This window comes from Triticum urartu, chromosome 7 (genome assembly GCF_003073215.2).
Source record: "Triticum urartu cultivar G1812 chromosome 7, Tu2.1, whole genome shotgun sequence".
In the NCBI taxonomy this organism is placed as follows: Eukaryota; Viridiplantae; Streptophyta; class Magnoliopsida; order Poales; family Poaceae; genus Triticum; species Triticum urartu.
Window position 1 is genome coordinate 311,275,486 of NC_053028.1, and position 17,768 is coordinate 311,293,253.

General features: G+C 45.5%; 1 protein-coding gene across 1 annotated transcript in view; it reads left to right on the forward strand.

Annotated features, from left to right (window-relative positions):
* Nucleotides 1-1,311: 1,311 nt before the first annotated feature.
* The window catches only part of LOC125518797 (thylakoid membrane protein slr0575-like), a 38,251-nt gene continuing 21,794 nt past the window's right edge, over nucleotides 1,312-17,768 (forward strand). The window contains exons 1-6 of the mRNA XM_048683665.1: nucleotides 1,312-1,363; nucleotides 1,473-1,540; nucleotides 2,049-2,132; nucleotides 10,657-10,740; nucleotides 11,911-11,961; nucleotides 12,660-12,740. Of these exons, the coding sequence (XP_048539622.1) occupies nucleotides 1,312-1,363; nucleotides 1,473-1,540; nucleotides 2,049-2,132; nucleotides 10,657-10,740; nucleotides 11,911-11,961; nucleotides 12,660-12,740 (420 nt within the window). The remainder of the gene's footprint in view (nucleotides 1,364-1,472; nucleotides 1,541-2,048; nucleotides 2,133-10,656; nucleotides 10,741-11,910; nucleotides 11,962-12,659; nucleotides 12,741-17,768) is intronic.

The window sequence follows — 17,768 nt, forward strand, 5'->3', positions numbered from 1 at the left end:
AACTGTAAAAATCTCACCGAGCAACCTGGAAATCTGATACCACTTGATAGAGGCAAAGGTGTCCCGATGTTTCGATGAGATGGTGGCTATCGTTTTCTGTGGGAGTCGACCTTGACGATCCGACTACGAACGTGCGAGACGTCACGCCTTAGCAATCGCTAAACCAACTTCCAAGGGGTTATTGACCACGCCGGAGCACGATCAGCCTGACCACGAGGGCCTGTTTCCTGCGAGCAAACGAAGAACAAGCAAGAAACTGAGATTGCAATCTGGATATTGCGAATATAAGATGAAAGCTTTATTGATCAAGGTGGGGTTCTGTGACGTCTTGGTCTGGTCGTTGGACACAAACGAAGTACGCGAAGTTGCAGCTATGGCGAACTTTTAATCTAAACAAAACCCAAAGTCTAAACGACGCCCTAAGGGCTGTATATATGGAGGAAGAGAGGGGAATTTCGTGGCCCTTGAGGGTGGGGTTCGAAACCAACCCTAACTCTTGTTTCCCCACACATACGGACTCTAAAAATAGCCTACACTTAAGTATTTCGAAATTACATGGGCCTGGCCCATTAATAAGGTGACGCAGCACCTAGAATAGCCTATGGACGAATATTATGAAGTGGCATCTTGTATATTTCGTCCATGGCTTCATGCACTCCTTATGGCGGCTTCAAAGTCCTGAAATCATCACTTGTAACTCCGTTCTTGATCCCCTTGCGCATGCCATCAACTCCATGCGTGTTCTTGCTCCAATGTTCATCCTTCTCCAAGCTAGGCCTTTCATTTGAAAGCAAAACAAATGTATCCAATTTAGGCAGCATCATAATCTCATGAACATTAGAATCATTACCAAGAAACGAAAGTACCTGGTAATTTAATTGGCGTGCGCGAGCTCTAGTAATTGGTCCAGTATATGTAACAGTAGGGGCTGTGGGTGTAACAATGGTATTGATGTCCTCATCAGCAGCGACTTACGCTCTCCGCTTGCTGGCCGATCACCAACAGGTTTAATGCCATGCTCAATCACAGCCCCCATTCATCAGGGCGTCGACCATGCGCTCGCTGTACAGGATCTGGTTGTCATCCACCCACCGGCAGACGAACTCCCGTGTCGCATTCTCATTGAGGTGGCCCGAGCCGCTGCTGCAACTCCAGCAACAGCAAGAACGAACAGAGGCAGGCCGATCGGTGTGTCCTCCGCCATGTACACCACCATGCCATCGTCTCCGGGTCGTCCAACCCACCGCGGAAGCAAATCGGAACACGAGGTGTGGGAACCATCCCTTGACGCTGTTGGTGGATGTGCCAGTGATGACGCCGGACTCTACAATTGGACAGAGACCATGCATTGTAATTGATTATTGTGAGCTAACCAAACATGTTTAAAACTTTGCCCATTCCGTTTATGGTGCCGGTGTGACCTCATTACAATTGCGTCTGCATTACTATTCTTAAACCAAATATCTCTGCAGTTCTTTTCTACCTACAGACTAGACATGCCAAGCATTTAACCAATGCAAGTGCGTCGGTTCTAGTTCTGGTGTTTGTGGAAAAATGTTTGTTTTGCAAAGTATCACTGATTAATTGCTTAATTTTCAATACTTCCTTTAAGTCAATGCAAACATCTACCATGCCACATGTTAATCTTCCTTTAAGTCTCTGCAGTTCTTTTCTACCTACAGACTAGACATGCCAAGCATTTAACCAATGCAAGTGCGTCGGTTCTAGTTCTGGTGTTTGTGGAAAAATGTTTGTTTTGCAAAGTATCACTGATTAATTGCTTAATTTTCAATACTTCCTTTAAGTCAATGCAAACATCTACCATGCCACATGTTAATCTTCCTTTAAGTCTCTGCAGTTCTTTTCTACCTACAGACTAGACATGCCAAGCATTTAACCAATGCAAGTGCGTCGGTTCTAGTTCTGGTGTTTGTGGAAAAATGTTTGTTTTGTAAAGTATCACTGATTAATTGCTTAATTTTCAATACTTCCTTTAAGTCAATGCAAACATCTACCATGCCACATGTTAATCTTGCTCCTACCTCTAGGTCAGGAGTGATGTTACACGTTATAGATATGGTGATGAGCAGCATCTCGATGAAGCACTAAAGCGGATCTTTCAATATGGTTTGGTAATTCCTTGTTTTGGTGCTTTGCCATAATCTGGAGTATTTAACAAAAAACTACCACATTTCATGGAACCGTGCCTACAAACTACCACTTTACAAATTTGTGCCGAAAACTACCACTTTTTGTCTAATCTTTGACTAAAAACTACCATGTCAGGAAAGTGCCCAATTCGCCTCTTCTAAACGCCTTTCTAAACCCAAATTCTAAACGACGCCCTAAGGGCTGTATATATGGAGGAAGAGAGGGGAATTTCGTGGCCCTTGAGGGTGGGGTTCGAAACCAACCCTAACTCTTGTTTCCCCACACATACGGACTCTAAAAATAGCCTACACTTAAGTATTTCGAAATTACATGGGCCTGGCCCATTAATAAGGTGACGCAGCACCTAGAATAGCCTATGGACGAATATTATGAAGTGGCATCTTGTATATTTCGTCCATGGCTTCATGCACTCCTTATGGCGGCTTCAAAGTCCTGAAATCATCACTTGTAACTCCGTTCTTGATCCCCTTGCGCATGCCATCAACTCCATGCGTGTTCTTGCTCCAATGTTCATCCTTCTCCAAGCTAGGCCCTTCATTTGAAAGCAAAACAAATGTATCCAATTTAGGCAGCATCATAATCTCATGAACATTAGAATCATTACCAAGAAACGAAAGTACCTGGTAATTTAATTGGCGTGCGCGAGCTCTAGTAATTGGTCCAGTATATGTAACAGTAGGGGCTGTGGGTGTAACAATGGTATTGATGTCCTCATCATCCTCCCCTTCTTGAATTGAAGTCGTCCTCGACGAAAGCTCATCTTCCTCACCCAAATAAGGCTTTAAATCTGCAATGTTAAAAGTGGGACTAACCCCAAAATCTGCAGGTAGCTCAAGTTTATATGCATTATCATTTATTTTCTCTAAAACCTTAAAAGGACCATCAGCACGTGGCATTAGCTTTGATTTGCGCAGATTAGGAAATCTATCTTTACGCAAATGTAACCAAACAAGATCTTTAGGTGCAAACACAACATGTTTTCTACCCTTATCTCCAGCAAGTTTATATTTAGCATTCATACGCTCAATGTTTTCCTTAGTTAACTCATGCATTTTTAAAATCAATTCAGAACGTTCTTTAGCATCAAAATTAACCTTCTCCGAAGATGGAAGAGGCAGCAAATCAATAGGTGCACGAGGTAGGAAACCATACACAATTTCAAAAGGGCACATCTTAGTAGTAGAATGCAATGAACGATTATAAGCAAATTCAATATGAGGCAAGCATTCTTCCCACATTTTCTTGTTATTCTTCAAAACAGCCCTAAGCATAGTAGACAATGTTCTATTGACTACTTCAGTTTGTCCATCAGTTTGGGGGTGACAAGTAGTACTAAAAAGCAGCTTAGTCCCCAACTTAGCCCATAAACATCTCCAAAAGTGGCTAAGAAATTTAGTATCACGATCTGAAACAATAGTATTTGGCACACCATGTAAGCGAATAATTTCACGAAAGAACAAATCAGCAACATTAACAGCATCATCGCTTTTATGACATGGTATAAAGTGTGCCATTTTCGAGAACCTATCCACGACAACAAATATGCTATCCCTCACCTTCTTTGTTCTAGGTAAACCTAAAACAAAGTCCATAGATATATCCTCCCAAGGAACACTAGGTACAGGCAAAGGCATATATAAACCATGAGGATTGAGTCGTGACTTAGCTCTTTGACATGTAGTGCAGCGAGCAACAAAACGCTCAACATCCCGTCTCATCTTTGGCCAAAATAAATGTGTAGCAAGTATATCCTCCGTCTTCTTGACGCCAAAGTGTCCCATTAATCCTCCTCCATGCGCCTCCTGCAACAACAAAAGACGAACGGAGCTAGCTGGAATGCATAGCTTGTTAGCACGAAACACAAATCCATCGTTAAGAACGAACTTGTTCCAAGTTCTCCCTTCCTTACAATTCTGCAATACATCTTTAAATTCAGCATCATTAACACATTGATCTTTGATGGTCTCCAAACCAAATATTTTAAAGTCAAGTTGTGAAAGCATAGTATAACGACGAGACAAGGCATCAGCAATAACATTTTCTTTACCCTTCTTGTGTTTAATCACATAAGGGAAAGTCTCAATGAATTCAACCCATTTAGCATGTCGACGGTTCAGTTTTGCTTGACTTTTAATATGTTTCAAAGATTCATGATCAGAATGTATAACAAATTCCTTGGGCCATAAATAATGTTGCCATGTTTCTAAGGTCCGAACAAGAGCATATAATTCTTTATCATAAGTAGAATAGTTCAGACTAGGCCCACTCAATTTTTCAGAAAAGTATGCAACAGGTTTTCCATCTTGTAATAACACACCTTCCTAATCCAATTCCACTAGCATCACATTCAAGCTCAAAAGTCTTATTGAAATTAGGAAGTTGGAGTAAAGGAGCATGTGTCAACTTATCTTTCAATACCGTGAAGGCTTCTTCCTGTGCGGTACCCCAAACAAAAGGTACATCCTTCTTTGTAAGCTCGTTGAGAGGTGCAGCAATGGTGCTGAAATCTCTCACAAAACGCCTATAGAAACCAGCGAGGCCAAGGAAACTCCTCACTTGTGTGACCGTTTTGGGCTGCGGCCAACTCTCAATAGCTTCAATCTTGGCTTTATCAACTTCAATTCCCTGTGGAGTAACAACATAGCCAAGAAAAGATACTCGGTCGGTGCAAAAGGTGCACTTTCCAAGGTTACCAAACAAACGTGCATCACGTAGAGCAATAAAAACAGCACGTAAATGTTCCAAATGTTCCTCCAAAGATTTGCTATAAATCAATATGTCATCAAAGTAAACTACCACAAATCGTCCAATGAAAGCACGTAAAACTTCGTTCATTAACCTCATGAAAGTACTAGGTGCATTAGTTAACCCAAAAGGCATGACTAACCACTCATATAATCCAAACTTAGTTTTAAATGCTGTTTTCCATTCATCTCCCAATTTCATACGAATTTGATGGTAACCACTACGCAAATCAACTTTGGAGAATATTGTAGAGCCACTCAATTCATCAAGCATATCATCTAGCCTAGGAATAGGATGACGATAACGAATAGTAATATTATTAATGCCTCTACAATCAACGCACATACGCGACGTACCATCCTTTTTCGGCACTAAAATGATAGGAACAGCACAAGGACTAAGGGATTCGCGTATATAACCTTTGTCGAGCAGTTCTTGTACTTGACGCATAATCTCCTTCGTCTCCTCTGGATTGGTACGGTATGGTGCACGGTTGGGTAATGATGCACCGGGAATTAAGTCAATTTGATGCTCAATCCCGCGAATAGGTGGTAATCCCGGTGGCACGTCTTGTGGAAAGACGTCGGCGAACTCCTGCAAAATGTTAGTGACAGCAGGAGGCAAAGAGGAAGGCACGTCCTCGAATGAAAATAATGCCTCTTTGCACACAAAAGCATAGCAAACAGATTTGCTAAAATCTAGATCATCAATATCAGATTTGGTGGCAAGTAAACATGCACTTTTCAATTTAATTTCAGAAGCAACACTAGATTGTTTATTATTATTAGGCTGCATTTGTTGCTCAAATTCTTTTGCCACAATCTGATTTTCACTCTTAGTTTTCTCCTGTTTTGCTTTATTAGCTCTATTAATATCATCTTTCAAAATGGAATCAGGAGTCATAGGAAGCAAAGTAATATTTTTATCCTTATGAACAAGAGTATACTGATTGTTTCTACCATGGTGAATAGAATTTTTATCAAATTGCCATGGTCTACCAAGTAATAAGGAACATGCTTGCATCGGTACCACATCACAATCAACATAATCAGCATATGTAGAGATACTAAAATGCACACGAACAGTACGTGTTACCTTAACCTTGCCGCTGTTGTTGAACCATTGGATGTAGTAAGGATGTGGATGTGGTCTTGTGGTGAGAGATAGCTTCTCCACCATCTCGATGCTAGCCAAGTTGTTGCAACTCCCTCCATCTATGATCACGCGAACAGAACGTTCCTTCACAACTCCCTTTGTATGGAACAAATTATGCCTCTGATTTTGCTCAGCTTGTGTAACCTGCACACTCAAAACACGTTGAGCAACTAAACATTCATACCTGTCAGCATCTTCAGGAGCCATGTATTGCGTCTCATGATCAGAATCGTCTCCACCGTGTTCGTCACGTGTAATAAGAGCCAAAGTCTCCTCATCATAGTCACTAGCGGACTCATACCCACCATCCTCAGTAACAATCATCACACGCTTAGATGGGCATTCTCTCGCATAATGACCTCCACCCTTGCAACGTCGACAAATAATATCATGTGTTTGCCCTGTTGATGCCATGGATGAAGAAGAGCTCTTTGCAGGCCCAGAAGGTGTGCTCTTGGCAGATAGTGGTGATTGTGCCTGCTTTATTGTATCACGGTTGGTGGTGGCAGCCGATGGAGGCGCCGGTGAAGCAGAACGTGTGGAAGTAGATGATGCACGTGGTGTCCATGAAGAAGGTCGACCTGCAGAAAAGTTAGTCCGCGCCAATGCCTGTCGATCCTGCACTTCACGTTCAGCTTTACAAGCAAGATGGAATAAACGAGTGATATTAGTATACTCCTTATACTCTAGAATGGTCTGAATCTCTCTATTTAATCCACCCATAAAACGTGCAAGCATAGCTTCATTCTCCTCAGCAATACCACATCTAATCATGCCAGTTTGTAATTCCTGATAATATTCTTCTACATAATTTTTTCCTTGTCTTAAATGCTGCAATTTTTGAAGTAATTCACGTTGATAATATGGTGGAACCCAACGAGTACGCATAGCAGTTTTCAAAGCAGCCCAAGTAGCAGGAATGGGATATAATCTACAATGCTCAGACCACCAAACACATGCAAAACTAGTGAATGCACAAACAGCAGCAGGAACACGTCTCTCCTCGGGATATTGTAAACATGTAAATCGTTGTTCAGTTTCTAACTCCCAAGTAAGATATATATCAGGAACATATCTACCCTCAAATGGTGGAATATTCAATTTTAGTTTAGGGAGATGGTCATGATCTCGTACCTGAGGGTGAGCCCTACCATTGCCATTATTTGCATGTGGACGACTTGATGGTTGCTGTGCTGGTGGTGGCACGTAGTTCTGATTTTGATCAACCTCATCCTCGTAATCGCCAGCAAAATCATCTCCTCCTCCGCATCAGCAGCAGGAGCCACAGAAGTAGCAACAGCAGCACCAACAGTTTGGCCAGGTGCAAGAGGGAGACGGCTCGCTCGGCGGAGGGCTGTTTCACGATGTGTAGGTAGTCGTCGTTGTTGTTGTTGTAGAGGTGCGTTAGGTGCAGCCGGTGGTGGTGGTGGAAGACGCGCGAGCAATTCATTAAACCTGTTATCGAGCTTTGTTTCGAACGTCTTCTCCATGTCATCTATCTTCTCCATGGCCTCTTCAAATCTGTTTAGCACATCCTGCACCTGTCCATTCATCATTTGCTGAAATTTATCATGCAACTCCTGATTCGTCATGTTCTCCCAGTCAGTCTCGTCGGCTTGTGATCCTGCCATGGTTAGCAACAATAGAAAACACACAAGAATATGATCCTACAGAATACTAACAAGAGGTGGTGGTGGCGGGTGTCACAAATCCGTCAAGCAAATCTCAAATTCTTACCAGTTCTTACCCAGCAGCAGGCGGTGATCGGCAACCGTTGTAGTCAAAACTCTCAAAAGCTTGGATAGAGCGATTGCCAGGGAGAGTCAAACGCACGACGTAGAGGTATGTGGAGCTGGGAAGGCTTATAGTATGGTAGCAAAAAGGGTCAGCAATAATCAATTCAGAGATGCAAAGTTGAATAAACGCTCAACGACGGTACTGTGCTGGTCCTAGGCTAGACCGTGCTAGAGACGCGAGCCTAGAACACTAACAAAATCACGGCGCTGCACGTAAATAAGGGAAAAGCACACTCTGGAACTTTTTTTTCGCTCTTTTTTTTGCGAAAAATTACTATAATGGCGAGTGTCTCAAAACTCTTCCCTCGTCAAACTGATAGGATGGGCACGAAATTTTTTTTTTCACTTTTTTTTTCGGAAATCAGGGCAGCGACGACGAAAAAGTGCGACAAAAAATCACTATGATGGCACGTGGCTCAAAAGACTCAGAAAAGCCTAAAAATAGGATAGGGAAAAAATATTTTTGCCCGTGAAAATTTTGGCCTAAAAACTGCCCGGGGGTCTCCAGACTCTTTTTTTTTCCGAGACCTACGCAGGCAAGGAAACACGAATCGGAATTGAGATTGATCTCAAGAACAAACCTAATATGAGAAGAACTCGGATTGGTGGTGGATATATGGTGGTGGTATATAGATTGGTGGTGGTATATGGATACGGATTCAGAACGGTGGCGGATAAGCAATGGTGGTAGATGGGCGATGATGATGGTGCGGCGGCGGCTGACAACTTATGACCAGAACTCGAAACTCTAAAAGACTAGACTCTAAGACCAGCAACTTGACACGACGATGCAACCGCAAATTCAACAAAGCAAAAACCCTAAAAAGATTATGCAAAGGCTCAGATTGATTCGGATATGATGAACTAACCCTAATTTTTTTTCTGGCTTTTTCGTGGACTGTAGGTATGAAGAACAGACTCGATCTAATCTACGAAAAACTGTAAAATCTCACCGAGCAATTTGGAAATTTGATACCACTTGATAGAGGCTAAGGTGTCCCGATGTTTCGATGAGATGGTGGCTATCATTTTCTGTGGGAGTCGACCTTGACGATCCGACTACGAACGTGCGAGACGTCGCGCCTTAGCAATCGCTAAACCAACTTCCGAGGGTTATTGACCACGCCGGAGCACGATCAACCTGACCACGAGGGTCTGTGTCCTGCGAGCAAACGAAGAACAAGCAAGAAACTGAGATTGCAGTCGGGATATTGCGAATATAAGATGAAAGCTTTATTGATCAAGGTGGGGTTCTGTGACGTCTTGGTCTGGTCGTTGGACACAAACGAAGTACGCGAAGTTGCAGCTATGGCGAACTTTTAATCTAAACAAAACCCAAAGTCTAAACGACGCCCTAAGGGCTGTATATATGGAGGAAGAGGGGGGAATTTCGTGGCCCTTGAGGGTGGGGTCCGAAACCAACCCTAACTCTTGTTTCCCCACACATACGGACTCTAAAAATAGCCCATACTTAAGTATTTCAAAATTACATGGGTCTGGCCCATTAATAAGGTGACGCAGCACCTAGAATAGTCTATAGACGAATATTATAAAGTGGCATCTTGTATATTTCGTCCAAGCCTTCATTCACTTCTTATGGCGGCTTCAAAGTCCTGAAATCATCACTTGTAACTCCGTTCTTGATCCCCTTGCGCATGCCATCAAATCCATGCGTGTTCTTGCTCCAATGTTCATCCTTCTCCAAGCTAGGCCCTTCATTTGTAAGCAAAACAAATGTATCCAATTTAGGCAGCATCATAATCTCATGAACATTAGAATCATTATCAAGAAACGAAAGTACCTGGTAATTTAATTGGCGTGCGCGAGCTCTAGTATTTGGTCCAGTATATGTAACAGTAGGGGCTGTGGGTTAACAATGGTATTGATGTCCTCATCAGCAGCGACTTACGCTCTCCGCTTGCTGGCCGATCACCAACAGGTTTAATGCCATGCTCAATCACAGCCCCCATTCATCAGGGCGTGACCATGCGCTCGCTGTACAGGATCTGGTTGTCATCCACCCACCGGCAGACGAACTCCCGTGTCGCATTCTCATTGAGGTGGCCCGAGCCGCTGCTGCAACTCCAGCAACAGCAAGAACGAACAGAGGCAGGCCGATCGGTGTGTCCTCCGCCATGTACACCACCATGCCATCGTCTCCGGGTCGTCCAACCCACCGCGGAAGCAAATCGGAACACGAGGTGTGGGAACCATCCCTTGACGCTGTTGGTGGATGTGCCAGTGATGACGCCGGACTCTACAATTGGACAGAGACCATGCATTGTAATTGATTATTGTGAGCTAACCAAACATGTTTAAAACTTTGCCCATTCCGTTTATGGTGCCGGTGTGACCTCATTACAATTGCGTCTGCATTACTATTCTTAAACCAAATATCTCTGCAGTTCTTTTCTACCTACAGACTAGACATGCCAAGCATTTAACCAATGCAAGTGCGTCGGTTCTAGTTCTGGTGTTTGTGGAAAAATGTTTGTTTTGCAAAGTATCACTGATTAATTGCTTAATTTTCAATACTTCCTTTAAGTCAATGCAAACATCTACCATGCCACATGTTAATCTTCCTTTAAGTCTCTGCAGTTCTTTTCTACCTACAGACTAGACATGCCAAGCATTTAACCAATGCAAGTGCGTCGGTTCTAGTTCTGGTGTTTGTGGAAAAATGTTTGTTTTGTAAAGTATCACTGATTAATTGCTTAATTTTCAATACTTCCTTTAAGTCAATGCAAACATCTACCATGCCACATGTTAATCTTGCTCCTACCTCTAGGTCAGGAGTGATGTTACACGTTATAGATATGGTGATGAGCAGCATCTCGATGAAGCACTAAAGCGGATCTTTCAATATGGTTTGGTAATTCCTTGTTTTGGTGCTTTGCCATAATCTGGAGTATTTAACAAAAAACTACCACATTTCATGGAACCGTGCCTACAAACTACCACTTTACAAATTTGTGCCGAAAACTACCACTTTTTGTCTAATCTTTGACTAAAAACTACCATGTCAGGAAAGTGCCCAATTCGCCTCTTCTAAACGCCTTTCTAACAGGATGGGCCCACCTGTCAGTATTAATCTTCTTCCTCTCTCTCTGGCATTTCGTCAAACACTTCGCCGTGCTGCTACCCCACGTCCATGACGAAAACGAAGCTCGGGCATGAAGTCGAAGCAGGAGGGGCGCGGCGGCTGTGGTGGTGACTAGCAAGCGGCGGCCATGGGTGCTGGTGGAGGCCGGTGCAGGGCAAGAGGAGCAGATGAAGGCTCGGGCTCCTCGAACCATGGGGATGGCCGGCAACAGGCAGCTGCGGGAGGCCGAGGGGAGCGGCGAGGTCGGCCGGATCTGGAGCTTGAGGCATCCGGCGGCGACGCTGGAGCAGGGGCACTGGCGGGGCGAGGGAGAGGCCGCGCGCGGCAGAGACGGCTAGCTCCGGCGAGGGCACCGGTGGCCGGGGATGGGCGAAGCGGCGATGAGGAGGCCGGGGATGCGGAAGATGGCGTGGAGGCGTGGCACTGGTCGCGGGCGTGGGAGGCGGATCTGGAGCGGGAGGTCGCCGATGAGGAACTGGACGGGGCGGCGCGGGCTGACGAGGTGCTGCGGGGCGACGGTGTGGGAGGACGAGCGGGGCAGAGCGGCGGAGTGCACATGAAGTGTTTGAGGAAATGCCAGAGAGAGGAGGAAGAAGATTAATGCTGACAGGTGGGCCCATCCTGTCAGAAAGGCGTTTAGAAGAGGCGAATTGGGCACTTTCCCGACATGGTAGTTTTTAGTCAAAGATTAGACAAAAAGTGGTAGTTTTCGGCATAAATTTGTAGAGTGGTAGTTTGTAGGCACTGGTTCCATGAAATGTGGTAGTTTTTTGTTAAATACTCCATAATCTGACATTATCTCTCCTTTTATTCGTATTATACCTATATATTCATGTTCACCTCAGCTCCTGAATATTTTCTAGCTAATCTCTTTCTTTACATTGGAAGGATTCTGCTACTTTATCCTACTTATCTTCTTTCCTTCTATCGAACTGGCAGGGTGGCGGCATTCCAAGACGTAGTGCACCTATATTACAGAAGATTCAAGAAGTAAATTTTGCATTTACTTTGTTCCTTGGAGTAGTCTTTTCTACAGATGGTTATACTTACTGCAAAGCACACGTTTAATTTTGACAATTTATATTTAGATAGTTACATCAAGTGCCATTAGATCCTATTTTTGTCTCATCAGTGGCCCCCTATTTTATTGCCTTGTCATTGGTCAGCATTACCACAGATCTCTAGGCAACATACTAGATGGTGTTGACTAAGATGGACAATGCGAGGACTATAGCTATAGCTTAAGTAGGACTAGTTTGAAAGGCAGAGTGAGATGTATTCAGGAACAGTGGTATTTTATCCGAATACATGATGTACAAATCTCAGAAAAAAAATTAGCCTTCATGACGGAGTATTGTTATGGGTTGTTACTGATTACATGATGTAGAAATTTTAGCAAGAAATTTGGCCTTCATGAGTATTGTTATGGCTTGTTAATAAATTCACGATGTAGAAATTGCATAAAGTTTAGCCACTCTTTCAACTTCCCATATGCTTTACGGAAATTTCAGTGGCTTGTCTTTGTTGATTGTTTTCATGTTTTTAGTAAAGTTGACTGGTCTTTATCTTTGGTTTATTTACACCAAAATTCTTTACTCCATCAAATCATCACATGATTTAACAAAAGGACATTTCAGTTCACTGGCGTAATTCTCGGTTCTGGGATTCATAGTATATTTTCCATGTAGGTAACTGATGATGGGAAATACTGTTTAGTACTGGAATTCGAAGCCAAATCGTTGGAGCTATCAGATTTTGAGAAGAGGCAGGTTAGCCCCCTCCTTTATTTGTTCATGGTTTCTAAATATACCCCCTCCTTTATTTGTTCTGGGTTTCTAAATATAAAAAGCTCACCACTGTGGAGTTAAATAAATGTTGTCAAAAGTAAATGCATGCAGAGAGAGCTGGTTACCTTAGTAGTCTCAAAACCTATTTTATACTAATCTTATAGTATTAGTTTCAGTATGTGAAAAGGACAAGTTAAAGAAGTGAGCCTAACTCACTTGGTTGGGGAGTAGATGTACCTACACACTACGGCCTTCTTCCTCTAGGGGATTAATTCCACCCAGGGGTTGGGTCATCTCCACCCCGTGACCTAACCCCCACAATTCCCTTCACTTCTAATCCCTGTCAGTGGAACCTGTACAGTTAGCTCCAGCGAACCACCCATACAAACTGTGAACAACTTCAATCGTTGGTACAAGCATGGACTGGTGCTGATAAGCAGTGCTGCACTAAACAGTGAACAAATCTCTGAAGGCTACACACATGACATCTCCATGCAAGCTATTGCAAATTTCAAAACTCCAGACCAGCTGATGAATTTCTTGCAATGCTTCCAGTCTATGTTATGATCCACTGATGAAAACAATTATTCAGCATGCGTACGAGGCCGATTTTTTTCTGAAAGGGAGATTAGAATCTCCGGCCTTTGCATCATTGCGATGCACACAACCATTCTTATTAATTATTAAGCCTAGTATATAACAAAGGGAACCATGGCCGAACCATTACAAGTATGGCATTAATAGGTTAATACCTATAACTAGATCAGACTTCTTCCGCAGCAACACCTTCAAGAAGGGATAAACGTCCTCATGCTATCGTCTTGCCAGGTCTGGCCAGAAACGGCCCGGACAAGGATTTTCGTCATGGTTATCGAGACCAGCCAATGAAGACCAGCACAACAACAAGTAGACAACGACTTCAACAATGTAAGGACGCAAGTTTGTTGCTGCTGATACTGACCAATAAAGGCAAGGACAAGAGTTTTCACACTGGACAAGGAGCAGTGCTCCTGTCAGCATCTGAATGATGGATCGTTCGATAGTTGCCTCCACTGGTACTCCACGCAAAGGCCAAAAGGCGCTGGCTAATTGGTGCGATGTCTTCACACCGCACCGACCATCAGGTGGACGCCCATGTCTCAGCAAGGAATTGGCTACTGCCACTCCACGCTGGCGTGAGATACAATGCAGTATCCACCATATTGTCGGAGCCGTTGTCCTAGTGCTAGAAGCTGGTGTGTAACCGCTAGTGCGCCCCTTGCTCATGTTACCTATGAATTGAGATATGAGAGTGAGCGAGAGAGGAAGATGAAGACACATGAGTTTTCTGCTGCGTAATTCTTTGCAGTTTTTCTAGCTTTCTCCTTTTATTCCGAAAGAAACAGTAAACGTGCCATGTAGCTCACCCAACGACCAGTCATGCCATCCCATGACCCGAGCTTGCACCATGCCATCCTACAATCTTGCCGAGGACCGCACAGACCATGTCCTTCTGCTCAATTCTGTTAGAGTTATATTAGTGATGTCTTTCAGTGATGTCTTTTGGCCTTTGCATTCTTGTCTCTTAGCATCCTTTTTTTTGAGCTAATCTTGGCTTCCTTTTGTTGCCTTTTGGCATCCTCATGTATGTGTACATATGTTGGTTTTGGTATCCCAATAATACAAGTTGCTTTGATAACATGGTAACAGAGCCCAGGTTTTAGGGTCTCCATTGCACGTTGCAACTCGTGCTGCTCGAATTGAGTTTTTTTTCCTGGTCTTCCTTCGATCTCTACATCGATTTCTTGGTCGTTTCTCCTGAACGCTTGCAGCTGCCCTACTGCTGTTTTCGGTCTTCGACCGGTTTGGATCTGCTGCTGTACGCGTGTGACGCTTGCTGATCTGCTGCTCCAGATCGAGCCTTCATCCGCCGTCTGTACAGTTCGTATCTTCCAAGGTCGCCGTCTGTACGGTTCGTATTCTCCTGCTGGATCGCGCCGCACGTCTTCCTCCAAGGTTGCCGCCGAACCCGTCGCTCTCTGGTCGCCGCTCTGCCGCTGGCTCCTCCCGTTCGTTCGCCGCTGCCGCCTACATCACTGCGAGCCGACGTGCGGCTGCCGGCTCCGATTCCCACCTGTCGCCGGTGCCCTCCCGCGGGTCCTTTGCACACACGTTGCTCCTCGCCCTCGGTGCATCCTAGGCCGGGACGCCCCGCCGCCTCACGTGCTCCCGTTTTGGCCGCCCTTTGGATCAAGTTGTCCAGCGCTCCACTGGATCGAGTTGTCCGCTTCTCGATTGATTGGTCCCTGATCAATTCTCTTGATCTTTTTTTCCTTGATTGATCTGTCGATGCTCCTGACCGCTCACGTCCAGGCTCATCGGGTGTTCTGTTGTCGGTATTAGTCTCTTTCGGTGGTTAAAAAAAGAAGAAAAAAGAGTGTAAACAAAGAGGTACAATGCTTTCGTCAGGTACGCCACTCCCTCGCTGCCCGGTGTTTTTCTATGGTGTTCCCTTCACTGATCCCGTTTCTCACATGCGCTTGTCCTCGGTGCTTGGTGCTCGTCCGCTTGGAGGTGGTGGTTGTCACTCTACTTCGACACCTTCTGCGACTTCCACCGATGCTGTTGGCTGCTCTACATCAACTCCTTCGACAGCTGCACTGCCTTCCCTAGCCGCTTCTCTGCGGCGTTGGTCGTTCTTCAGCGACTCCTCTCGCGGCTTCCGTGCGCGACAATGACCGTCAACTCCTCTCGCGGCTTCCGCGCGTGGCCGTTACCGCTCTACGTCGACTCCTCTCGTTGCTTCCGCGCGCGGCGGTGACTGCTCTACTTCGACTCCTCTTGCGGCTTCCGCGCACGGCTATGACCGTTCTATGTCGATTCCCCCAGTGGCTTCCACATGCGGCTCTACGCCGACTCGCTACTCTTGGTCGACTCTACACGCGACTTTCACGGATGGTGGTGGTTGCTCATCGTCGGCAGGCGTTTCTACCTGGATCGCTTCCGCCGTGCGCGTGAGATTGTGTAGCTGCGATGCCTGCTTGCTGCTTGGGATTCTTCAGCGACGGGTTCTGTAGTTTCCGTGACCGACTCTTCTGGCACTGAGAAACCACCTTCTACCCATTCAGGTACGTCCCCATGGATTCTTGATACTGGAGCGTCTTTTCATATGACTCATGATTCTTCCACTTTGACCTTCGTTCGACCTGTCGAGTCTCCTGTTCATGTTCTTACGTGATGTAGGGTGGAACCCTAGATGGCCGATTTTCACGAAAGGAGCGGATCCCGCGAAGAACACGAGGGGAAAGATGAGAGAATCACTCAAACCAACAAGAACGATCACACATATGCTAGATCCGAGTACACATAGAGATCACACGATCCAAAGTCAACAAGGGACGATACAAAGGGTAACCGGTTCTTCTCCGTGAGGAGGTCTTGATGTCTTCCTGTTAGGGGTCTTGAATCCAAGTGGATCTTCTCCGAAGAGGTGTCTGTCCCTCGCAATGAAGTAGATCCGGATGGATGAGTGAAGCTCTATCTCACATATGAGCTAACGCAACGCTAACCCTAGAAAGAGGGAGGAGGAGTATATATAGTCTAGGTGGACGACGGGGTACACGGGCCTCGGGCCCTTACACTGTGCGCAGACAGGGGAGGCCGGATGTCCGGGGCTTCACGAGGTGCCGGATGTCCGGGCGGTCGGGGCTGGCCTTGACTCTCTCTGGATAAAGGGTGCCGGATTTCCGGGCTTCGGGCCGGATGTTCGGGCTGGGCCGGATGTCCGGGGCCTGTAGTTGCTTGGCGGCTGCTGTGGACGATGCTCCAGGGGCCGGATGTTCGGGGTCATGGCTGGATGTCCGGGGCCTGGAAGCTGTTCTTGACTCCTTCCGTTGGCTCTCTTCATCCGTGAACTTGGGGACTTGTCCGCTTTCACGTGCATCTTCGGTAGGGTCCTCTTGGTACCTGATCATGCACAACATTCCGGACTTAGATAGTAGCCATGTCTCGAGAGGATCATATGTGATATCACTTAGGAAGGAAGTCACCTCGGTCTCGAGAGCTCTAGCTCTAGCTCGTGTCATAGGTCCTCTTGGCACTTCGTGAGACGATGGTAGGTCCATGGGGATGACCGTACGCTGCTCCGCATCATCTCCCCTTCCTTGGGGAAGATTCGACCTCGGATCGAAATCTTCATCACCATGGTAGGGCGAGAGATCTTTGACGTGGAAGATGTCGCTCACGGAGTAATTGTCTCGTGGAATGTTGATCTTGTAGGCGTTGTTGTTGTAGCGTTCAAGCACCTTGAAGGGTCCATCCGCTCGTGCTAGAAGTTTGGACTTGCGTTCGTAGGGGAAGCGGTCCCTGCGAAGGTGTAGCCACACAAGATCTCCAATGTTGAATACCATGGGGTGCTTGTTGAGGTTGAGCTTGGTCGTGAGTCGTTGTACTTGGTGCTCAATGGTGTGCCTTGTATCTTCATGCATCTTCTTGAGATAGTTGACTCGGGCAGTCGCGTCCATGTTTGTGCGCTCTTGTAGTGGTAGGGGAAGAATGTCCAATGGGGACAACGTGTTGAAACCGTAGACGACCTTGAAGGGGAACTTGCCGGTAGTCGAATGTCTTGCTCGGTTGTAGGCGTACTTGGCGATGGGTAGACACTCCTCCCACTCCTTGATGTTCTTCTTGATTAACACGCGAAGTAGAGCGGAGAGTGTGCGGCTGGTCACCTCCGTTTGGTCGTCGGTTTGTGGATGGTATGCCGTGGAGAAAAGTAGCTTGATTCCGAGCTTGGCGCATAAGGTTTTCCAAAAGTAGCTTAGGAACTTGACGCCGCGTTCCGAGACTATCGTCTTTGGTACTCCATGTAGGCGCAATATTTCCCTACAAAAAAGATTGGCAACATGTGAAGCATCGTCTATCTTGTTGCAAGGAATGAAATGAGCCATCTTAGAGAATCGGTCCACAACAACAAATACGAAATCCTTTTCATTTCTAGTTCTAGGCAAACCAAGCACAAAATCCATGCTA